At 34.1% G+C, this 22,677-nt stretch overlaps 6 protein-coding genes and 1 long non-coding RNA gene across 10 annotated transcripts; 3 read left to right on the top strand and 4 right to left on the bottom strand.

The window, feature by feature from the left end:
* The first annotated feature begins 293 nt into the window (after positions 1–293).
* Positions 294–2,338, top strand: LOC126746680 (glutathione S-transferase D1-like). Of its 2 annotated transcripts, XM_050455000.1 has the most exons (5): positions 294–461; positions 1,339–1,487; positions 1,573–1,773; positions 1,830–2,035; positions 2,106–2,338. In XM_050455000.1, the coding sequence occupies exons 2-5, from the start codon at positions 1,347–1,349 to the stop codon at positions 2,206–2,208; spliced, it is 651 nt and encodes a 216-aa protein (XP_050310957.1). In that variant the 5' UTR covers positions 294–461; positions 1,339–1,346; the 3' UTR covers positions 2,209–2,338. The 2 variants fall into 2 exon arrangements, with proteins under 2 accessions (XP_050310957.1, XP_050310958.1); XM_050455001.1 differs by lacking the exon at positions 294–461 and having other exon boundaries at positions 1,320–1,487.
* A 3,591-nt stretch (positions 2,339–5,929) lies between these two features.
* Positions 5,930–9,644, bottom strand: LOC126746976 (sialin). The gene is made up of 9 exons (XM_050455400.1): positions 9,286–9,644; positions 8,796–8,851; positions 8,385–8,533; positions 7,869–8,091; positions 7,697–7,815; positions 7,373–7,573; positions 7,083–7,319; positions 6,358–6,639; positions 5,930–6,298 (listed from the first exon to the last, which is right to left on the bottom strand). Exons 2-9 carry the CDS (start codon positions 8,839–8,841, stop codon positions 6,119–6,121), a joined length of 1,437 nt encoding a protein of 478 aa, XP_050311357.1. The 5' UTR covers positions 8,842–8,851; positions 9,286–9,644; the 3' UTR covers positions 5,930–6,118.
* Positions 9,645–11,084: 1,440 nt separating this feature from the next.
* On the bottom strand, positions 11,085–12,520 carry LOC126746969 (uncharacterized). The gene is made up of 3 exons (XM_050455395.1): positions 12,329–12,520; positions 12,069–12,263; positions 11,085–11,886 (listed from the first exon to the last, which is right to left on the bottom strand). Exons 1-3 carry the CDS (start codon positions 12,514–12,516, stop codon positions 11,142–11,144), a joined length of 1,128 nt encoding a protein of 375 aa, XP_050311352.1. The 5' UTR covers positions 12,517–12,520; the 3' UTR covers positions 11,085–11,141.
* A 347-nt stretch (positions 12,521–12,867) lies between these two features.
* On the top strand, positions 12,868–15,158 carry LOC126746968 (stimulator of interferon genes protein). Of its 2 annotated transcripts, XM_050455392.1 has the most exons (9): positions 12,869–13,266; positions 13,321–13,429; positions 13,488–13,532; positions 13,587–13,870; positions 13,925–14,042; positions 14,108–14,262; positions 14,321–14,525; positions 14,578–14,688; positions 14,738–15,158. In XM_050455392.1, the coding sequence occupies exons 1-9, from the start codon at positions 13,228–13,230 to the stop codon at positions 14,839–14,841; spliced, it is 1,170 nt and encodes a 389-aa protein (XP_050311349.1). In that variant the 5' UTR covers positions 12,869–13,227; the 3' UTR covers positions 14,842–15,158. The 2 variants fall into 2 exon arrangements, with proteins under 2 accessions (XP_050311350.1, XP_050311349.1); XM_050455393.1 differs by lacking the exon at positions 13,488–13,532 and having other exon boundaries at positions 12,868–13,266.
* A 1,911-nt stretch (positions 15,159–17,069) lies between these two features.
* LOC126746736 (glyceraldehyde-3-phosphate dehydrogenase 2) lies at positions 17,070–19,580 on the bottom strand. 2 transcript variants are annotated; one of them, XM_050455065.1, is made up of 4 exons: positions 19,416–19,580; positions 18,511–18,780; positions 18,262–18,447; positions 17,070–17,857 (listed from the first exon to the last, which is right to left on the bottom strand). In XM_050455065.1, the coding sequence occupies exons 2-4, from the start codon at positions 18,748–18,750 to the stop codon at positions 17,285–17,287; spliced, it is 999 nt and encodes a 332-aa protein (XP_050311022.1). In that variant the 5' UTR covers positions 18,751–18,780; positions 19,416–19,580; the 3' UTR covers positions 17,070–17,284. The 2 variants fall into 2 exon arrangements, with proteins under 2 accessions (XP_050311022.1, XP_050311023.1); XM_050455066.1 differs by lacking the exon at positions 19,416–19,580 and adding an exon at positions 19,033–19,055.
* A 35-nt stretch (positions 19,581–19,615) lies between these two features.
* Positions 19,616–20,866, top strand: LOC126746737 (transcription factor A, mitochondrial-like). Its single transcript, XM_050455067.1, has 2 exons — positions 19,616–19,847; positions 19,929–20,866. The coding sequence occupies exons 1-2, from the start codon at positions 19,774–19,776 to the stop codon at positions 20,602–20,604; spliced, it is 750 nt and encodes a 249-aa protein (XP_050311024.1). The 5' UTR covers positions 19,616–19,773; the 3' UTR covers positions 20,605–20,866.
* A 487-nt stretch (positions 20,867–21,353) lies between these two features.
* LOC126746738 (uncharacterized) lies at positions 21,354–22,177 on the bottom strand. The gene is made up of 2 exons (XR_007663971.1): positions 21,931–22,177; positions 21,354–21,878 (listed from the first exon to the last, which is right to left on the bottom strand). It is a non-coding gene; the product is annotated as an uncharacterized LOC126746738 (long non-coding RNA).
* Between the last annotated feature and the right edge of the window lie 500 nt (positions 22,178–22,677).

Raw genomic sequence — 22,677 nt, 5'->3', positions numbered from 1 at the left:
CGGACAAAAAAAAAACATGAGGAATTTTATTTATCTATTTAGTAGCAACATCAATAGTTCGACTTTCGCCGGCCGGTTTAACCGTCGTAACCATGCCGTCAAGGCAACAAACAAACAAAAAAATAATTCAGTCCGGGATTATTATAATAAAATAATCGAATGCGTCTTTGCAATTTATTTTTAGCTACCTGAATAATTTCGTGATAAACTCTTTTGATTTTAGCAATAATTTGCGTAATATACTGATAAACTTTCATACTGGAACAATCGAAATCATTTATTCAATACAAATTGGTTAACGTCTGATTATCTTGGACTATTACGTGTATCTTATGCCCCCTCCATTAATGTTACGCGGTTGGCTTCATATTTTATTTTAATTAACGTCGCTTCGTTCACTTGGTTGGAGTGTAAACTTGTTTCTGCTGCCTTATAGAAATACCTTCAGTTGACCTACATTGGTAAGTTTGTATTGTAAGTTTCATTAATTGTTTAACTGATTCTTATTTATTTCTATCTACATTGGTAATTCTTGTTTTTTTTTATTTAATCAAAGAGCAAAAGACTTTCTCTCTTTTCAAACATAAAAAAATTAAATATGTATATTCAACATTATACTTAACGTTAAACTGGTCTAATAAATAAATGTTTAGGCAATACCATTTTTTTAAGGCACCCAAGAATGTAGGTAGAAATATATCCAACAATTTCATCAAATCGAAGGTCGACTCAATGAAGCGAATGACTTGCAAAAAAAAAATTAAATTATCTTTGGCTGAGTAATATCATCAATGTCAATATACAGGGTGCGGATTCTAATTGGAAAAAAAATCACATCAAGGCATATAACATGGGAATTTAAAACCTTAAATGGTTAATTTATTTATTTGGAGGGATCATTACATCCTGACTCCTTATTAAAATTAAGATCATAGTTTAACAGAGTATATTCTTAACAAACAAAAAAAATTTTATCACTACATTTATTTATTTTAATCCAAAGTCTAGGTGTACAAAAAAAACCTGTGTGCGTTAATATTTCAAAAAAAAAGTTGTTTCCATTTCTTCTCCTATTTATAATAAATTTATTTAATTAACCTACTAACTATTATGATAAATCCTAGCTGATAATCCGTAAAAAGAAGAAAATATACAAAAAATTATTTTGCAATAGTATACTAACACTAGTGGCCAACTAATTAGAAACGATTAAAAAAAATCATTTATTTAATGTTTCAGTTAAAGTATTGAGTTAACAGTTTAACAATTTAACAACGATTTAACATTTTTTTGTCTCAGTGCATATCTTATAAATATTTTTAAATTTGCTTGCTAAAGATTTAATCATGACGATCGACTTCTATTACGTTCCTGGATCGGCACCATGCAGGGCCGTACTACTTGCCGCCAAAGCGCTTGGAGTTGATCTGAACCTAAAGTTGACCAACTTACAGGCCGGAGAACATCTCACTCCTGAGTTCATTAAGGTACCGTAACGTTTTAATGCAATGTATAATAATTTTTAACCGCAGCTATATTCTAATTAATGAATATTCTAATATTGTAAATTAGATCAACCCACAACACACTGTGCCCACGATCGTCGACAATGGCTTCTCTTTGTGGGAAAGTCGCGCCATAATGACGTACTTGGCCAACGCTTATGCCAAAAATGATTCACTTTATCCAAAGGAACCGAAAGCGCGCGCTCAGGTTGACCAAAAACTCTACTTCGACATCGGCACTTTGTATGCCAGATTTGCCGATTATTACGTGAGTCACGTTTGATTTGATTTTATTAGAAAATCATTAATTGATTGAAATTGCAGTATCCGGTGGTATTTGGTGGAGCCTCTTACGATCCAGCCAAATTAGACCAAATCAATAACGCGATGAAGTTCCTGGATCAGTTCCTGGAAGGCCAAGAATTCGCTGCCGGCAATAATCTGACTTTGGCCGATTTGACTCTGGTGGCCACCGTTTCCACGTACGATGTTATGGAATACGACTTGAGTCCTTACAAGAACATTACTAGGTATAAATGAATTGAGATTCTTTTAATTAATGTATTGATGCGATAATAACTGACTGTGTTTCTTATTTAGATGGTATGCTAAAGTGAAATCCACCGCTCCGGGTTACAAAGAAGCCAACGAAGAGGGCTGCGTCGCCTTCAAACAACTTGTAGACACCCTGACCAAGAAATAAACCAAAATATGTTCTTTTTTTCCACATACGTTTCATAATTCACTTTGAACTAAGAGTTTTTGTAAAAGAAAAAATATATTTATATATTAATATCTGTCAGTATTAACAGAAATAAATGTTAAATATCTTATTGTAATGTTCATTTGTACAACGAAATTATTGCTTTTAAATGCAGTAATGTTACAGTTAAGATTTCAATACAACGGAAAGTGTTGTCACTGAGTCCACAGAAATCTCAATCTTTTTTGACTCAAAGCAAACGCTAGATTTGTCCAACACATCCAATCCTGAATCATGTATGACTCGGTTCATTACAAGGGTTTTGTTTAAGAAAAACTCACCATCTAGCAACAATAGTTAATAAGCCATCCACTTCTATTTCATCTTATGTAATACTAAGAAGATCTACATAAGATTCTTTTCTAGATGGCCTTTAACTGCCTGGAATAAATTAAAATACTGTTTCTCTTCCAGGCAATTAAATTGTTACAGTCCTCAACTAGTAGGTAGTGATAGAGAATGCAAATATTCTATTTTAAATTCATATATTACGAGTAATTAACAATAATAATATAGGTGTGTGATGATATATGATATAGATGATATGTGATGATTTGTATATACTTTTAGACAGTTTAAATTTTCCAAACATTGTCTTACTTACTGAGCACTGGTTGAGAAATGAGGAACCAATTTCCCCTCCTGGCTACTCTGTAGCTTCCAAATTCTGTAGGGCTGGCCTTGGATATGGTGGCCAATTGTTTATTCTGGTAAAGCCAATTATTATATTGTGTGTATGTATCGTTCCCCAAATAGTAGTATAAGTACTTTTTTAGATAGGCTTGAACAATTCCTTTTAAAATTTTCTCCTAAAAATACTATAATTCTTGCTGGCGATCCTAATATAGATTTTGAAGATGGGGAGAATAGGGCTACATTGGATTTAATTAATTTGCTTTCCTCTTTTAATATTTCTATGCATGTTAAGAGCCCTACGCGTGTAACAGCTACCACATCAACAACCATTGACTATGTTGCCTCCAATATACAGGAGAATGTAATTTGTAATGTAAATACATTCTGCTACCATCTATACTGCTTTGTCTGATCATAATGCCATCCTGGCTCATCAGGTGCCATTCAGAAAAAGATACAAATCCAGAGGTTTGGGTAGAATTTACAGCACAAGGAACTTCCGGTCTTTTGACACAGGATGTCGGTCTTTTAATTGGGACTCAATATTTTGTGAGCAGGATGCTCTTGCTTCATTTCACTCATCTCTTTCAAAGTTAGTTGATAGATACTTTCCCGTTCACCCATTAAAAAGACGATTTAGGGACCGGAAAAGATGGTTAACTCCTGGTATTCGCATTTCCTGTCGTAATCTTAGATTTTTTGGTATTTTAAAAAAGTTCTACCCGATAAATAATTTTGTATTGTTGCTATTCTCGAGATATCGAAAAGTTTACCGGAAAGTTGTGTGTGAGGCGAAAAGACTCTATTATTTCAAACGTTTGAAATATTCCTCCAATGCAACGCGAAGCGTGGTCAATTGTTAATGAGGTTGTGTCCAGAAGTAATGGCTCTCAAGAAGTGCAGATTGATTCTGACATATTGAATAAGTACTTTTGTTCGGTTGCTGATATCCTCACAAAGGGTCTCTCTTCCACTTATGACCCTCTCAAATTTTTACCTACCATTAGTGGAAACTCATTTTACCTCAGCCCCACTATTCCCAGGGAAATTTTTTGCACTATAGGATCGATGAAAAAGAAAAGGGCATCTAGTGACGATGGTATTTCAGTGAATTTATTGGAAAAACTTCCTTTGAGTGCTATTCAGGCTCTTTCTGATGCTATTAATATTTCATTTCAGTCGGGCACAATTCCTCTTTGCCTAAAAGTAGCAAAAATTTTGCCTCTTTATAAGGGTGGTGATCGTTCTAGTCCATCCAACTATAGGCCGATTTCAATTTTGTCTACTTTATCTAAGTTGATTGAAAGACTTATGAAGGATCGTCTTTTAAGGTTTCTTCTGGGGGAAGGGGTTCTTCGAGATGAACAATTTGGTTTTCTATCAGGGAAAAGCACCTCTGACGCTATGTTTCATTTCTTGTCCAAACTTCTCCAGGGTGTTAATGGAAGAGAGGCGACTGCGGCGGTGTTCTGTGACTTGTCCAAGGCTTTTGATTGTGTGAGTCATAGGATACTGCTTCAGAAGCTTTCTGCTTATGGAGTTAGGGGTGTTGCACTGAAGTGGTTTGAGTGCTATTTATCTGGTCGCGCTTAATGGTGACTTTTCTGGTAGGAAGTCTGGTAGGAGGAGGGTTTGTTTGCTGACGGCACAACGGTTTTATGGTCGAATAAAGATCCCAAGCAGCTTGTCAGAGATGTTGCAGCCGATCTCCTGAAATTAAAGCAATGGTGTGATTCCAATCAACTTTGCTTAAATATGTTTAAGTCCCATATTATTGGTTTCAATTTTCAAGCTGAGAGTCTCGATTTTGGTGAGAACGCATTGGACATGGTAGACAATTCTGCATTTCTTGGTTTAGTCATTGATAAAGATTTAAAGTTTTCTGATCATATAATAAAGTTAAATAAAAAACTTGCTTCTGGCTGCTTCTCTGTTAGGGCAACCGTTCATGAACTGGGGAGAGATGTTGCTCGTGATGTGTACTTTGCTTTGTTCGAGTCGCATTTAAGGTATGCTCTTCCATTTTGGGGTGTATGTTCAAATTATTTGTTTCAGTCTGTTTTTGTGCTGCAAAAGAGGGCTGTCAGAAGTTTATTTAGGGCCCATTCTAGAATGCATTGTGGTAATCTTTTCAAAGAGACCGTATTTTGACCCTACCATAATTATTTATTTTGGAAACTGCATGTTTAATATTCAAAAATAAGAACAGTTTTCCAATCCGACATCACAGTTATCCTACCAGACAGATTAATAATATTCCTCTTCCTATTCCTCATTTTACATCTATCAAAGATTCATTTATATATCGCGGTTTAATGATTTATAATCACATTAGCGTGGAATTAAGAAGTGTTCAGTCTTTGCGCCAGTTTCGTTGTAAACCGAAGTCATATTTGCTTCTAAAAGCCTTTTGTTCGATTGAAGACTTTTTTAAGGCTGAGGATGTTGTGTAGTAGATACTAAGCTTTTAATCTGTTAATTTTAATTTTGAACATACCTTTATGTGTCCCTTTATCTCTGCTACCTTTGTCTACATGCATATATTTTGTTTTATTTCTCTTGCATTTTTTTTTAGGCAATTTATATGTTATATAAATTTTTTATATTTGTTTTGTAAAGTCTGATTTGATTGTATTTATTTTCTGAAGCTTTGTCAATAAAATTCGTGTAAATGTACCAAATTTTCGACAATAAAGTACTTAAAAAAAAAAAAAAGTTTCTAGGTCTGGTTATTGATAGGTAACTTAAATTCGAGAAACATATAACAATGCTTTTTAAAAAAAAATTTTAGAGAAATTTTGCTGTTGGGTTGAGCAAAACAGTTTACTTTGCTTTAATAGCATATTATTGTGAACTTTACTTCATTGAACTGACTCTAGTTTTATCTCATTATCATATAATATCTGTATGTAATTATAGAATTAGAGGATGAATCCATGTAGAATGTAACTTTCCTTAATTTTTAAAATAAACTATCTCATTTTTTGTTTAAAATAATATAATTTAAACAAAATACATCTTAAAATTAAATTTAAAGCTAATTTTAATCTATGGCAATGCAAAGTTGGGTTATTTTGACATAAATGCTTGGAAAATGTTAAAAAATATGTTTTATGTATATTTTAAAGCATTCTTTAAGAGGTTTATTTAAACTCTAAAAAAGATAACACAACAATTGCAGTATAGTCATTGACAAATAAAATGAGATCTAAGTTTATTTAGTTGGCTGCAAGCTGGCGGGTTTAAGGGGTTCATTTTCCCCAAGCTTTTTCGATGACGAGGGATTGTTCCACGGTTGCTCCTCTCCAGAGCCCCATATTACAAATACAATAAATTCTATTGCGTACAAGGTCACCGTAATCCAGAATAGTATTCTCCAGGAGGCTAAAGATTCCTGTAAGAAAAAAACAAAACTTGACGCACCTTATGGAAAATGAACCACATCATACTAACGTCGTGTTCGGTTAAGGCGCTAACGACAAACGGTACAGCGATGCCCGGGATCGTTGCTACGGTGTTCGTGACGGCAACGAGGGTTCCGGCAAAATTTGGCGAAATGTCGATGTGGTTCGAGAGGAACCCGCAAAACATCGCGCCGATGAACGTCACCGCCAACGTCATCAACGTCACGCCGGCCGTTTTATCCTCGAAATAACCGAGACAAATGAAGCAAATCATCGGGCCTAAACTCGCCACCCCCGTCGCTATTTTTCGTGCCGTGGTCGTTGTTATTTTCTGAAATTATTAAACGTCATGGAAGTTATAGCAACAGAATCAGAAACGAAAATTAAATTTTTACAGTCACCCACGCACGTTTTTTCAGTGGTTGAAGGGGTGTAAGCCACCCTCAAGTAGTTTAAAAAAATTTATTATAATTTATGAAAATTACGAGTCTTGATGCATAAAATACATACACCAAATTTTAAAAAAATGTTTACAATATTGTTTAAGTTATTATTAAAAAGCCGATCTTTTTTTTTAAACTTTAACACCCTGTATCTCAAAAGTTAAGACGTTTAGGACATATACTAGCACGTCTTTAAGGAACACCCTGTATGTGTTGGGTATGGTTTAGAGCAAGTTACTGGCTGAAACACAATCTTATGATGGCAAATTGTTTCAAGGGAATAGAAGCGAAAAAGAATAATAAGAATTTTTTAATTCAAAATGGTACTCACCCCTGTGGTTCTTAAGTGGTCCATAAGTTTACTGAACGCCATAGAAAAGAACCACATAGTCAAAAAAGGTAGAGCCGTCAAAAAAGCGTTATTGGCCATACTGAACTTCAATACGGTTTTCATATAGAGAGGCAGCTCAACCAGTACCATGTACCAGCCCCAGTTGCTGCAGGTGTGCGCCACCAGAATGGCGAGGAACGATGGCGACAACATCGCGGCTTTCCATGGCATTTTTAGCTGAAATTACTGTTGTTTGTTTCCATTTGCATGTGGAGAGAGTCTGTTCTTACGTGTTTATGCTCCTTTCCATCATCCAAAGAAGTGACGATAAACTTCCTCTCCTCTAGACTAATAAATCGCTGGGACACCGGAGAATCCGCTGCTAAGACAAACCATAGAGGTAACCAAATGGCGCAGACACCTCCTTCAATGTAGAACACATATTCCCAACCCAAATTAGTTGCTATCAAGCCTGACAAAAGCATCATTGTCTAAGAAAAAAAAATCCAATTGGGGTCATGTTATTATTAATATTTGCCACTTCTAGATTGATCAACGATCGTATAACAAATTGACTAATAATATAAAATCGTATTTATCATGTATGTACTTACAACAGTCCCTAAAGCAGTACCGGCATACACAATGGTACTCATGACACTTCTTTCATTCGGCGGCGCCCAATGAGCCAAAACGCAGTGCATTCCAGGAAATGTTACTCCGCCACCGATGCCTTTTTACCGCAAAAAAATAACTTTTTGAAATAACTGAAAAATTATAACTGACCTTGAATAACTCGCAAAACGATTAACACTGAGTAGTGCAATTTAGCGCCCAGAGGGGTGAAAAGGGCGCCCGCGACGTTACTGGCGATGGCGAAAAACATGACCCACTTGGCGCTGAAATTTTCGGCCAATTGGCCCCCGGGCAACTCGGCCACGATGTACCCCCAAAAGTATGAACTTAGTAGAAGGCCTTGTACAAATTTGTCCCATATAAATGGCCCGTCCTACATAACAAAAAAAAAAAAAATAAATAAAACAATGTCCGTTCTAAATATATTTCAATTGAATCGGCTGTTAACGTTAAAAATAGGACACATAATTTAAAAGACTTTATTATGCATTTAAAATTATTGTCCTTGTGACCTGATTTCTTTAATCTGTTTAAAATCTTTCTTTTGTTATCATAACATTATCTATACTGTATCTGGTTTATCGTTTTTAAGCAAATCTGCCCAGTCGCGTTTAGGTTTGTTTATGTACATTAGAAAAAAAACTATTAAATCTAAACGAAACAAACCTCAGAGATCTCAGCTTGACTTTCTGCATTTACAGCTGTATGATTTACCATACTGACTATCGCTACATGGAAATTAACTTTGAGCCCGTAAGCGATGCCCAGTCCGATTGACCCTAAAATGCATATGACGTATCTCGTTAGGACTTTTCCTGAAAAAAAAAGAGAGAGAGACAATAACAACCATTGGTCTTGATTTTTTTAAGTTTTAAGCATTTTTGAGCCAATACAAAAATAAAGGATAAACCAATCAGTTTTTCAAATTAAAGTAGAAACTCGTTCCAAATAAAAACTGAAATATATGCGATCATCACGGAAACGAAAATAGAACAGAAATGAAACGTAATTATTGTATGCAGCGATTTTATATCTGAAAAAATGGATAAAAATAAAACGAAAATGTTGCAAACTTACCTTGACGAAAACCCCCATTTGATTCAACTTCTTTTTCAACTTTCATCCTATTGATTCTGAAATAAATGTTAATTTAAATTGGTGAAAAAATGTAAGAATAGGGCGTGTATTTAGCCCATACAAACTATCAGTGTCCTCCACATATGTTATCAATAAAACCGTTAAAAGAGTAAATAATAGAAAGATATTCCAGTAGAAGTTATTACTGGGATCTTGCTTTTAACACTTATTCATAAATTCGAAATCGTGATGGATATGTAGATTAGCCTTTTTATATGTAGTCTGAGTAATTTTTTTATAGTGATATTTCATTTACATGTAAGTTAATGGGAATTTCCTATCAACTGAATATTTATTTTAGTGGTTTTTTTTTATTTACATGTTACTAAAGTATCAATCATGTGCAATGAATTTTTTTTTAAAGCCATTTATAAAAAAATTATAAAATTAGTATAATTAAATAAAATAAACAAAATTTTCTTAAACTTACCTTGATACACTTTAAAAAAACACGCGACACATAAAATCACATGAGATAAATAAATAAATAATAAAAGGCGGCAAACGCGAACTCCTCGTCGTAGTGACAATGTGCACCTACACGCTCCTGCTTATAGGGGCTCCTGAAGGTGACCCCTAACTGTCATCGACCTGTAAGAGCGAGCGGGAGAGAGCGAAAGAGAAACCGATCAATGAAGAGGCAGACTGACTCTCTCGCTCTCTTTGTCTGGAAACGTCGGAGGAACAGTGACGTATATTAAAATAGTAGGATCGGCCGATATAACGGGAACCGTTTTACGATTTTCGTGACGTCCTCTGATGTAAATTTTAAAGGTGTAAACGTTTTCAGGGCATTCGGTTTGGTCTACGTGAGTTCAGATAACTACGCTTTCAGGAAAAAATTGCCGGTACAACCGGATTGAACAATCTTGCGTCATTATTTGTATATGTGTAATGTTAATAATTGGTAATAATTGGAAACATTTTGCAATCGTTTTGAAGTTTTAATTAATTCACTTTTGGTGCATGCAATTCATGGTTGATGGCAGATAATATAGTTGTTATACTTAAATAAAATATGTGTATTCTATTTAAATATACAGGGTGTTTCAAAATTCACTACATATATTTTAAGGGCGTATTCCTGAGGTCAAAATAAGACTTTTTTTTCCTATAAACATGTGTCCTAAAATGCACCCCCTTCAAGCTACAGCTATCGCAAGAAGTGTAAAAAAAATCGATATTTTAAAACTGTGTCTACAGTTTTGCATCAAATTTAACGAAATTTGGAATACCCCCGTTATTTTAGGCGGTCTATTTACTTTTTATCTTAAAAAAGGCGTAAAACTAATTTTAAGGGGTAAACTGAGGGGGTGCACACTTTTGACGGCCAAAATTTTATGTACGCATACATTTTTTTAAAAACTAAGCTACACCAGAATATGGGCCATACAAAAATCTAAATTTTATGTCTCTTGCATTTTTTTGATAATACGAATAGTTTTTGAGAAAATCACCGATTAATAAAAGGCTACCAATAACGTAATAATTAAAATTTAAATAGATAATATTAAGTAGTAGGCTACGACTATTTGTTTTAGGACATTTTTAAGCAGCACGACATTTAACAATAAATAGGTAGACTGGTTTTGCTATTGTTGAAACTTTGTTATTGAGGTTTTTTCAATAAATTGATGAACAACTATTTACATTAAAGAATGACGGTTTATAAAAATACAAAAATTAATTAAAAAATTATTTAACATTTATTAACATAATAATTAATAATTTTTTAAATAAACAATAAACTTCCGAGAAACAAATATTTTTTTTTATAAGTGCTCGAAATGCGCACCCCCCGCTGCAATAGAAGCCTCCATTCGTCTTCTCATAGATTCAAAGGCATCAATAATTCTTTGCCTTAGGACCTCAAGCGAAGGATTATTAAACGAGGCTTTTTACATAACCCCAGAAAAAAAAATCCAGAGGATTGTAGTCCGAGGAGCGTGGAGGCCATGGTATTGGGCCCTGCTCTACCAATCCATATCTCAGGAAACACAAAGTTCAAATAGTCACGCTCTGTTATACGGAAATGAGGGGGGCATAGAGTAATTAAAAGTATGTTTAATATATAATAAGTTTAATAATTAAATTAAATAATAAGTTTAATATTCATTTCTCCATGATGTACCTTTATATGTGCGAGCGAACATGTGGTTTATGCATGACAGTGCCCCCCCCTCCATAGATATAGTATATGTTTTTGAATAAAAAAAAACAAAAAGATAATTTATGTTTGAATAAATATATTTTAGAAAAACAAGTTTGTCTAATACTTAGTCTTATTTATTTACTCCTTTTTTTTGTCTTTTTCTTAACTCTATTCTTCATGTCATCAATTTTTCTCTTGTTCCTATTAGTGTTTCCTTTTATCTTCTTAACTGACAATGATTTATAAGCTTTTGGTAGGGGAGAAGAATTCAACTTTCTCTTTTCCGAACATTTTTTTGCCATTGGTGTATCAGGTATCACAATAATCTCATCATCCTCAACAGTTAAACAAATATCATGTGGTTTATCCCTTGTTTCACTAAATGCTAAAAAGTCTATTGAGTCAACTTGTAAATTCTTTTCAACTTTTTGACTTTGTCCAGGTATAAAGCATCTTTTACCTGCACCATTTCGACACAGATGCAACTTTTCACTCTCTAACTCCAGTTCATTATTATTATTATTATTATCATTTTCTACTGAAATAGTATCACATGATTTTGCAAAAGCTCTTTTATAATTAATATGATTTTCAGAAACAGGAAAGTATTGGTAAATTTCCCCAATTATATTTAACAAACTCGTATTTTGGGGGTTATCTGTCAAAGCAATTGCGATACTACCCAAACCATGTTTTTCTTTTAAAAGTTTTCTAAGCGATTGAATTATGAGGACGGGGATATGATGTAAAACACTTTGATCGATGAGGTGTTCGACCATTAGAGGAGGCTGCACGTCTGAAGTGATTAAAATTGCTTTGATGGTATTCGGATACTTTTGTAGAGTTTTGTTTATGTCATTTACCCCTATGATGAAAGTTCTAAAAATAAAAGTCGTTTTTTAGTAAGCTTGATTGGGAGTATTAACAATTTGAATTTTTCCTCTTCATTTTATATTTAATTTTAAGAGTATTTTAGTTTGTTTTTCATGGTAACATCGGCAATTCATTTAGAATGTAAACTGGTGTGATTTTTTCTATAAACAATAAATAAAACCACTTACTTTTCTCCTTCTGGTATCTTATCAATTATTCCTGCATATTCTGGAGGCATTTTCAAAGCTTTTCTTTCAGCTTTCGGAACTTTTCTTAATTCTTTCCATGGAATCCGTATTGACATAGAAGGTCGTGTCATTTCCAAGTAAGACCCCAAGATTGATATGAGGTGCTCATAATCGACCCCCTGGCATATGAGAGGCCTAAAAATAGTTATTTTTTCCAGTGTAAACGAATGTAAAACCAAGTTTTTATATTAATTATTTACCAATATTTTATATATGGTGCCACCAATACGTTCCTTATAGTCTCTTTCGTTTTGGTTTTTTTTGCTGCAAGAGTCCCCTTTTGCTGTTTCGCACTTAAAACGGGATTATTGGACATTTTAATTCGGTATTTATTGAATTTTGGCATAACCTCTGCATTGTTTTCAATTACGGATTGGATTTTTGACATAACCTCAAACTGATAAAAACTTATTTGAATTGAACGTTACGCGGCGTTGCCAGGTCTCGAGATTTTTACCAAATTAATGCCACCCAACATTGAATTCAATTTTTTTTTTATATCAAATTAAAAATAAATAAGTATTATTTGAAGTTGATAATTCGTAACTTTTGTACTGCACTGTATGTACATCATTTTGATTCTTTTTTATTTTAAGGGAGTTAAAGTAAAAATCTAGGAAATTTTTGTCAATATCCGGCAACTTAAGAAGATGCGCTTTATGGAAAGTCCAAGCCTGGCACCAACGACATAACCTCAAATTTTAGTGCTCACCCAACTAGAAAATATATGCCATCCTTTGTACAATATTAATTGAAATAAAGAATATTTATGTTTATTTAAGTATTTAAAGAAGTAATTGATTATTATTTTCCTTTTTTTTTACTCTTATTGTATTTTTTATTGTTTATTAAACTAATGGACCCTTACATAGGTATAAACAATGCAAAATTTCAAACTATCTTTACTTTGTTGCAAATTATCCATAATTCCTAGAATTTTCAAAACCTATTTATATTATGTAACCTTGAATTGTTCAATATGCATCAAATTTTTAAATCGGATGTGAGATTATATTATAATTTATTAGTTCTCAAATTTCCTTTTTGAGATAAGTCTTTCCAGTATACCAGTGCAGTAAAAAGTGCAGGTAATCAAGTTATGGAGAATTTAATTCTTGAAACTAATAAAGTTAAGAAGGTAGGTATATAAATATTATTATGAAAATGTGAATACTTATTTTTTTTCTATAAGTTATGTGTTATCAAACGGGGCAACAAGTGGTATATGCCAGAAACAATACCAAAAGAAAGAAATTCTTTGATGCCCAGTTTTGCTCTTATTATTGTGCTACTTTTATTGGGTAACATTCATTAATGCATTTTTACAAAATAATAGTTTAAACAATTTTGCATTTTCAGTTCACTATTGTTTCCAATTTGCTGGTGATTTTGCTGAATTTTTAGGTGAGTTTTGTTTCACCATTAAATGGAAACTTATATAAAATTCTCTCTTCTCAGGTTTCTATTCAGCTGTAATCCTGTTCTACATCATATGTTACATCACCTTTTATAGATTGCTGCTCCTCTTATATGAAAGAAAACATTTAGTTTCAATATATAAGAATGATAAACAAAAACTATTTCATGCAGCATTTTCTTTTCAATATAAAGCCATAATACTTATAGTACTCTGTATGGTTTATGCCTCAGGTTATGGAATTCTATCTTTAGCTCAATCGATCAGGTGTATTCCATGGACCAGTGTTTGGGTGTTATTCTTTTTACATCACTTATTGGGATTGGTCAGTCTTTATATACTTTATGAAGCTGAAAAATTTAAAGTTTAACTGTTTTAGAATGATTTCCCTATTAATGACTCTCTATTGATAGCAAAAAATGATGGACTCGACTATGGCTCTGGAATGGCATATTCCTTTTTCTATGGCTATTTGAACTATATTTTAAATAGAATTGGTAAATTTATGCATATATTATTTACCAATTCTATTCTAATATTATTATATTACAATATTTTTTAGGAGAACCTGGTCATACACTAAAAGACATGATGCAAGTGTATGAATCGAACGAAAATATAAATTTCGCCATGTACAAAATTTTTATTTTAATCCCAAAGTCATTGACATGCCATGAGCAGATTGATGATGTGTCCCGCATAATGGAAATGAGAAAAGTCTGTCGTGTCCGTCATCAACATTCGATTATCATCATAAAAATGTCTGATTTTTCAGTCTTTATTGGAAAAGAAAATTACAGTGGCGGGGGTGCGAGATCGGATTTACAAAAATTCAGTATATTCTATTCAGAATCCGTACATGCGTTTGTACCAAAGTGAGGGTGGGAATAATTTTCCAAAAAAAATATGGGTTTGTGCGGAATATGCGACACCTCTGAAGACATTTCAGGAAGTTATTAAACATTCTACCGCACACGCAGGTAATCACTCAATTGACAATTAAAATAAAATTTGTAATTTTTATTTTATTAGAATTTTACAATAGACACATAAACGACATTCTCCTGCAATTCTATTTAACCCTGGAGGAAATTTTGGAGCGCACCAATATGTCTTCCATGTGCGAATTGGTCTTTTATGAAGGTAATGATTGGCACATTGCGAAATTTCATTTAATGCACAAATATTTCAGATTCTAAGATCCTGGATGGAAAAACGCATTACTACGATATTGGTAAAATTCTTTTGTCCAAGATCAGTGAACTGAAAAAAAATGAAAGACCTAAAGATGAGTGAGCTGACGATATTTTTTGTATTTTTTATATCAACAACAGTAATTATTAGTATTATGGTAACAGTTTTTTTAATTTTATTTCACTCATTTTGTCTGCTGCTGTGATTGACATTGCCAATTATGGTAGTTATATAGTATAGGTAGTATGGTCAAAGACAGTTTAAAGTATGGACTTTAGATGTGTTTGTCTGATTGATTCAACGAAGTAGCATAAAATAAGAACTTTTATTAAATTATATTTTGTCGTTATGATTTTAAGTTTCTTGTCATGGAACTGTGAAGCAGTTGTGATAAAGTAATTAAATCAAATTCAAATATGCTTTATTGTTTGAACAAAATATTGTTATAAACAAAGCTTCACCTAATCCTAAAGAGACAGAGTTACAGGGTTAAAATTATATTTAAAAATACAAGTTTTTAGTATAATTTTAACCCTCGTTAACTACTCGTCTTTTTGAAAAGTGCTTTCCGTTAAAAAACTTTTGCCAGCTAAGATCATACATCCTCCATGACATAATTCAGTTCTACAAAAGCTAGAAATCACTACATAGTTACTAATGTACATCATTTCGTTCACTTTAAGCCAATGTCTGTGAGGAGGATAATATTAGGTTCCTTTAGTTCATTCAAAAGTAGATAAAGTTCACCTGTTTTATTACGGAGAGATTGTACATATAGTAACATTAACGAGAACTTCGAATTTGGGGCTACCTTGACTCCTTTGGAATCTGAAGGGCCAATAAAAAATTTGTGCATTAATTCCACGACTGACGGATTTCTGCTTGATGATATCTGGATGTTGGGATTAAGAGGGACCTCCAGTGAGTGGATCCTACCGTCATTAAGAGCAAGACAGTTTACTAGGTATTCAGCCACCAGCTGTTTAGGAGAAGGTGAGAGCAGAGGTATGAAGATGGCTGTAGGTGCACCTTGAATGCATTTGTGGAGTGTCAGGTTATGGGATGCAATAATGTTATTAAATGTAGGACGATTAGGTAATGGCATTGGGCCAATCAATGCAAGATTCGTATGCTCAAATAGTCTTATTTTTTCTTTAATGCCGCATTCATCTAGCTCTTGTGAACAAATAAACAAAAATACATAGTCGTCTTTGGTAAACCGACGGCAATAGGGTAAACTGCTGTCTAGCATGTTTTCAATAGTGATTTTTTCGATATTTTGGCTGTTTATATCGTATTTACCCTTGGTGAGCCGTTTTAAAAGTGGAAGATAGCCCTGAACATACGAACCCATAACAAGTATCTTCTTTCCCACCAAGTTCCTGCTGGAAGCCTTGTCAGTAATCAGGAGCAATTTTCGTAAAATGCAGCACAAATACATTGCATGCTGCATATGCCCAGAATATCTATTTGGCATTCATATATGTTACATTACATGCCTTTTATTCAATCTCCTATCTAACCGAACCGAAAAAAAAAAAGAAAATTGGTTGACGTATAAGCGAATTTCTATTCGCAAAATGTGTGGTCGCATAAGACATTTTATCAACTTAAGTTTGGTAGGTCAAATGGTTGCCTCATATTGTCACACATTATTTTAAATGGCAAACAAATTTCCATCTTATTTCGCGAAAAAAATAGATACAAGTTCAGGAGATTTGCCAGTAAAAATGCATGGTACTTGAGAAACAGTTCATTGAATCCAACTATTTTTGTGTTGGAATACTAAACGAAAACAAGATGGCACTGTGATTCGAAAACAGCTCAATGAACAGTTTCCAGGGATGTGGAGGAGTGGTGCAATTGAATGGCCCGCACGGTCACCAGACTTACACGACTAGATTTTTTCCTTTGGGGGTATTTAAAAAGCAAAGTTTATAACGCATTTGAAAATATGAATGATTTAAAGGGTTGAAGAATTACTCACGAATGTTTATAGCGGACAAACGCTTGCCAATGTTCGTGAGGAATTTCTTACATTTTTTTATACACCTTTGGGTTGTTTATTTGTAGACTATTGGATAGTCATTTGACATACCAAAGTATGACGTCGATAAAATATTAGTTATACCCAGACATTTTTGGTCACTATTTATTCATTCGCTGGTACGTCAACCGATTTTTTATGGTATAGGATTTATGTTTTTTTTTGGAATTGTTCAATAGACATTTTAGTGCTGCTCACACGATGGGGATTCCCACATATGCGTGTCCAGTGATTTAAAAAATATTTGAACAGAATCAAGAGTGATTTTTCAAAAATAAAACAGTTTATGACTTGTAATAACACATTTATTTCTTCATTTGCTATTACATCAATAAATAATCAAATAAAAATACTACAAAAAAAATCATGAGGCCTAACTAATTCGAGGTTTTCCGTAAAAACCGAGAAGAACCATGTTTTTTTTTTGGTAAGGAGAAAGTAAATTTTTGCTTCAACTTAAATATCTAAAATGGGTGCTGGTGGTGGTGTTGATTTCCCTTAATCCTTAGTTTGGATGTACTTGATCAAGTCGACGACGCGGTTCGAGTACCCGTATTCGTTGTCGTACCACGAGATCAACTTGACGAAATTGTTATTGAGGGAGATCCCGGCCGCGGCATCGAACACCGAACTGTGATTGTCCCCGATGAAATCGGAGGAGACGACTTGTTCGTCGGTGTACCCCAAGATGCCCTTCAACGGTCCTTCCGCGGCCTCCTTGACTTTGGCGGTGATCTGGTCGTAGGTGGCGCCTTTGCCCAATCTCACGGTCAAATCGACGACCGAAACGTTGGCCACCGGCACCCTGAACGCCATCCCGGTCAATTTGCCGTTCAAGGCGGGAATGACTTTACCGACCGCTTTCGCGGCACCGGTCGACGCCGGGATGATGTTCTGCTGGGCCCCGCGTCCGTCCCTCCACAATTTGCCCGACGGGCCATCGACCGTTTTTTGGGTGGCGGTGGTGGCGTGCACGGTCGTCATCAGACCCTCGACGATCTCGAAATTGTCGTGGATCACTTTCGCCAACGGGGCCAAACAGTTGGTGGTGCACGAGGCATTGGAGATTACCTAACAATTTATTATGATTCTTTTAATGTGCCTCAATCATTATGCGAGAGTATTATTTATAAACAATATAAACAAATCAGTTATAGGATGGTGGTAAAAAAGAGTCATCAAATGAGGCTCAGTCGATAAAAAGCATCATGTGAAGTCAATGTTGGGGTTGAAATTTGACCATTTTTTAAAAATCAAGCATGTCTTTGTTCATTCATTGTCTCATCTGAATACCAAATTTCATAACCATAGGCCTACTAAAACCAAGTAAATACTAATACTTAAAATTATTGCCCTTGGATTAATTCTTTTTCGGATCAATAGGAATTTTTTGCTCATGAAATGCTTGCCGCCCAATATAATAAATTAGGTTCTGGTTTGCTGCATTTACAAGTAAAAATAAACAAGATTCTTACTTTGTCAGCTGGGTTGTACTTGTCCAAATTGACACCGACAACATACATGGGTGCATCGGCAGAAGGAGCGGAAATAATAACCTTCTTCGCGCCTCCCTCCAAATGGGCGGAAGCCTTCTCAATAGTGGTGAACACCCCTGTGGATTCTACAATGTACTCGGCACCAGCTTTGCCCCATGGGATGTTCTATGATAAAAAGCAAATTAACAAACAGGGTTGTTTCCATAAGCAGCAACAAGCAAGCCACACCTTAGGGTCCTTCTCTTGGAAAACTTGGATAGGGTTTCCGTTGACGACCAAATTGCCACCTTCCACGCCAACTGTGCCCTTGAATTTTCCATGGGTCGAGTCGTATTTGAAGAGGTAGACCATGTAGTCGACGCTAATAAAGGGGTCGTTGACGGCGACCACTTGAGCCCCCTTTTCTACCGCAGCCCTCAAGACGAGACGGCCGATACGACCGAATCCGTTGATACCGATTTTTGACATGTCGTTGATGAGATTTTAAGTTTATTAAGTCTAAAAGAAAAGACTGGATTATACATTTATTAAAAGAGGTCAAATCAAAATATTGATTCCAATAAATAAAAGAAATTATTGAGAATTTAATGCTCTTGAAGAAGTTAAATCCATTTAGAGGATTAGATGACTTGTAAGTTAATTATATTAGATAATAAAAAATAGGTGTGTACTTATACAATATAGGTACTGCATTTCAAAATTAATTATTAAAATCTCTATGCTTAAAAAGGGTTTCAAATTAAATCTTACTTGATAAATGAAGTAAGCAGTAGTAGGCTTGGCTTACTTGATTATTGTTCTTAATAGGGCTAGTTTTGAAGGTCGTTTAAGGTCAACCTTTGCCCTCAAGAAAAGTCCCCCAATAATGAACAACTTTACTTTCAAATTAATTAAATAAAATTTTAAAGTGTTCCAAATAAAAGTGTGTGTGATTAAATAATAATAGGAATATTCACGCCCGGGCATCCAAACTAACAGCCATATTAACCACGTCACGAAACCCAAGCCGGTAAACGGAAATTTACGCTTTGAAAAATGATAAAAACCAGATGATTTCAGCAAACAATCGAGACGGCGACAAACAATTGAATATATTTGTTAAAAAAAAAATTATTAAAAAGGTACAATTTTACCTGAAAAACCAACACACAACGATGCGCACCGACCAAATATCACGTACGAAATGTCATTTGAAGGGCACCGCGAACGTCTTAAAAAGGAAATGTTGAGTCACGTGACGTAGTTATAGCTATCTCTTTTTTTTAGTACTCCCATTTGCCCTAGGCTTAATAAACAGCACTACTTGGCAACATCTAAATAATTTGACGTTGACGTTAATGACAGCGACGCGGACGAGTGCAACATAACCTAAATTAAACATTTATCCAGAAATTGAATTTTTAGAACAAAAATCATACTTTTATACTTTTTTTTTTATTGTTTAAATTACAAAAGCAATTTAATTCACTCAATTACGGGCTGCCGATCGAAATGGCGGCTCAGAATTTTTTATTGCGAAGCTGTTTGCTTTGGAATGGCGGCGGCAAGTTAATTTTAAATAACAGGTAAGAATAGGTACTTTATTCACCTCAATAAATAACGTGCAAAAACTTAAACACAAAAATATAATTGAGACTCTTTTCAAGATTCAATCACATCATTGTGCCTCAACAACCATTCCTGGGTCTTAAAACAGATTCCCAATCAACGGTGGTCATCCCTAAAAAACCGAAAAAACCTCTTACAGGCTATTTTAAGTTTATAGTCGAGAAACGCCCCATTCTCTTAAAAGAAAATCCCACTGTACCCAATACTGAGGCAATAAAGATCCTCGCTGCCCAATGGCGAGAATTAGCACCGTCAGAAAAAACCAAATATGAACAAGAGGCTTTACAACTAAGGCAGCAATATGACCAAGAGCTCTTAGATTATAATGCTCACCTCACTCCAGAACAAGAAGAGAAAATAAAAGAAATCGAATCGGATGCGAAGGAAGAAAAAAAAAAGAGGAAGTTGAAGAAAGAGATGAAGGAAATGGGAAAACCCTTGAAACCTCTTACATCATTTGGCTTGTTCGCTCAACCCCATCTTATTGGCCAAAGGAATATTATAGAAGTGATAACTGACCTTAAAAAAAAATGGGCAGAAATGCCTGAAGTAGAAAAGGAACAGTACCACGTACAATACTTAAAGCATAAAGACGCTTACGACAAGGAGTTGAAGAAATGGGAGCAAAAGATGATAAACATGGGCAAGAGTCATCTAGTGAGAGCCAAGACACTTAATGTCAAGGAGAGTTCTAAAAAAAAGAATCCACAATAGGGGTACGAGTGTCTTCATGGATCTGCCTCGGGAAATGAAGGCACTGATGATATAAAAGTAATAGAAACTTTTAAAGATCCTATAAATGTTTCTATGGAAAATCGGAGAGAGGAGGCGGAAAGTAGTGCTGTAAATAGAGACTCGAAAAGTGCGAAACTGGTGAATAAACTAAAAAAGTGGTTTAAGTTTTAAGTCGCAATTATTAGTTTTTATCATTAAATCTTTCAATTTTCTACTAATAAACTATGTTTTTGTGTTTGTAGAGGTACATTTTATTTCATCTTCTCCGAGTGGTTATATTCTGAGGATGTTGTCTATCAAGATGATTCAAATTACTTTATTTAATGCCACTCTGAACAGAACTCTTGATATCACTTCGACAAAATATAGCATGTGAAAGAAAGAAAGATGTGACTGTGATACATTAATTTTCATAGAAATTTATGAAGAGCTACATTATTTTCTATAATAATTAAATATATAGGTACTGATTAATATAATTGACATCATATTATTAATCGACACATTATTTTACTACATTTTTGGATTCTATGTGAATTTCTATACATAGGACAGGAATTTCTTTCATACTTACCTTCAATGATTTTTGATAAATGTACATTTAAGATAATGTTTCTTGCACCATTTCACAGCTACTACATTCATCTGTCCTCTTGCTGACCGTCTGTTTTCCTCTACTAAAATTTTATTGTGATCCAGCTTAAATGGGTTAAGAAATACAAAAAAAAAACAATCCCAATAAATTTATATTAATTACACAATAAGTCATGATACAAATGTTATTTTTTCTTGCGAAAGCCAACATAGAACAAAAAATATGCAAATAAAGAAAAAAAAATACAACAGTACATCCTCAAAAAATGTCTTTAATAAATTGAAACATCTCACCGCCAAAACCACTTGCCTTTTTGGTATATTCACTTTAATTAATGCGAGCGCCTTTATAAGAAAGGGGGTAGGTTTGTGTTCACTATAAAATAATATGTCTATTGCTTCAAAACATAGGATTGAAATAAATATTTGTTTGATGTTGAAAATGGCTAAGAAGCAATTATGGAGAATGGCAAGGCAAAATATAATGGAAATCCTGTTAGCGAAAAGATTCACTTTAGGGCTATTAACATTATTTACTTGACCTAAAATGGAGTTTTTTATTAAAACATCTTGTAGGTGTGACGAAGAGTCTCGGGAAGTACTCCCATTTGTCAAGGGGATTCCGTCTGGTTCATTGGGAGTTTGGGGGCTCTTATACCCTAAAATAATAAAAAAATATTTTAAAAAGCAACAGTTTAAGTAGTTTTTTACCATCAATATCGAAAGTGCTAATACGATTTTGGACTCCTGTGATTTTTTGCAGCCTGTTTTCGGAATTTTCCAAAATTTTCCTTCTACGAGCCTCTCGTCTCGCTTCTCTGTCTTCCGACATATTTTGTATTAGGAGGTATAACGCAAATAGGTCTAATTTATATGTTATAATTTAACCTCTCCATAATAAAATTGTTAATTCCAGTGATATGATATGATATTGGAATTTGAGTGACAGTAAAAGAAAATAAAAAACATATGATTTTGACAGCAGTAACCTTTTGACAGGTGACATTAGGCTAAATGGGATTGGCATTAGGGTGCATTTCCAGTGACAAGCTACGACTGATATCATAAGGGGGTTTAACGGTTTCTTGATTCCAAAATATTTGAGTAAACATTGTTATATTGGTCTATTTTATTTAGTATGTTTCATTTCATATGAGAATCATGATTAGATTAAAAAATGTAGAGCAATTTCATGTATTCTAGACTAATTTCACTGGTGATTATTATCCATTGGAAATAGGAGCCTTGGCTAAAATAATTGATTCTACCCCGATGATTTTTGTTATATTTATTTTTTGTGCCTGTCCTTTATTTTGTCTTTTTTAAAGCTGATTTTGGCTTTCACACATTTTTCTATTATCCCTGTACAGTATTAATTCGACTAGGTCAAAGTCTAAAAGCTACTTTGTTTTTCTCAGTGTTTAGAGGGTGTTTTGGGAGTTGAATTGGTCGTTCTTA

This window comes from Anthonomus grandis, chromosome 18 (genome assembly GCF_022605725.1).
Source record: "Anthonomus grandis grandis chromosome 18, icAntGran1.3, whole genome shotgun sequence".
Classification (NCBI taxonomy): Eukaryota; Metazoa; Arthropoda; class Insecta; order Coleoptera; family Curculionidae; genus Anthonomus; species Anthonomus grandis.
Note: the sequence above shows the minus strand (reverse complement) of the source record. Positions and strands in the feature narration are given on the sequence as shown.

Coding starts and splice junctions, on each gene's coding strand:
- LOC126746976 (XM_050455400.1), bottom strand. CDS start 8,841: ATGAAAGTTGAAAAAGAAGTTGAATCAAATGGGGGTTTTCGTCAAG. Junction 8,534..8,795: donor AAATGGGGGTTTTCGTCAAG/GTAAGTTTGCAA, acceptor TTTTTTTTTCAG/GAAAAGTCCTAACGAGATAC. Junction 7,816..7,868: donor CGTTTTGCGAGTTATTCAAG/GTCAGTTATAAT, acceptor TGCGGTAAAAAG/GCATCGGTGGCGGAGTAACA.
- LOC126746680 (XM_050455000.1), top strand. CDS start 1,347: ATGACGATCGACTTCTATTACGTTCCTGGATCGGCACCATGCAGGGCC. Junction 1,774..1,829: donor CCAGATTTGCCGATTATTAC/GTGAGTCACGTT, acceptor TTGAAATTGCAG/TATCCGGTGGTATTTGGTGG. Junction 2,036..2,105: donor CCTTACAAGAACATTACTAG/GTATAAATGAAT, acceptor TTTCTTATTTAG/ATGGTATGCTAAAGTGAAAT.
- LOC126746737 (XM_050455067.1), top strand. CDS start 19,774: ATGGCGGCTCAGAATTTTTTATTGCGAAGCTGTTTGCTTTGGAATGGC. Junction 19,848..19,928: donor AAGTTAATTTTAAATAACAG/GTAAGAATAGGT, acceptor ACTCTTTTCAAG/ATTCAATCACATCATTGTGC.
- LOC126746736 (XM_050455065.1), bottom strand. CDS start 18,750: ATGTCAAAAATCGGTATCAACGGATTCGGTCGTATCGGCCGTCTCGTC. Junction 18,448..18,510: donor TCCAAGAGAAGGACCCTAAG/GTGTGGCTTGCT, acceptor TTTTTATCATAG/AACATCCCATGGGGCAAAGC. Junction 17,858..18,261: donor AGTACAACCCAGCTGACAAA/GTAAGAATCTTG, acceptor ATAAATTGTTAG/GTAATCTCCAATGCCTCGTG.
- LOC126746969 (XM_050455395.1), bottom strand. CDS start 12,516: ATGTCAAAAATCCAATCCGTAATTGAAAACAATGCAGAGGTTATGCCA. Junction 12,264..12,328: donor GCACCATATATAAAATATTG/GTAAATAATTAA, acceptor AACTATTTTTAG/GCCTCTCATATGCCAGGGGG. Junction 11,887..12,068: donor AAGATACCAGAAGGAGAAAA/GTAAGTGGTTTT, acceptor TTTTATTTTTAG/AACTTTCATCATAGGGGTAA.
- LOC126746968 (XM_050455392.1), top strand. CDS start 13,228: ATGGAGAATTTAATTCTTGAAACTAATAAAGTTAAGAAG. Junction 13,430..13,487: donor TATTGTGCTACTTTTATTGG/GTAACATTCATT, acceptor TTGCATTTTCAG/TTCACTATTGTTTCCAATTT. Junction 14,263..14,320: donor GCATAATGGAAATGAGAAAA/GTCTGTCGTGTC, acceptor CTGATTTTTCAG/TCTTTATTGGAAAAGAAAAT.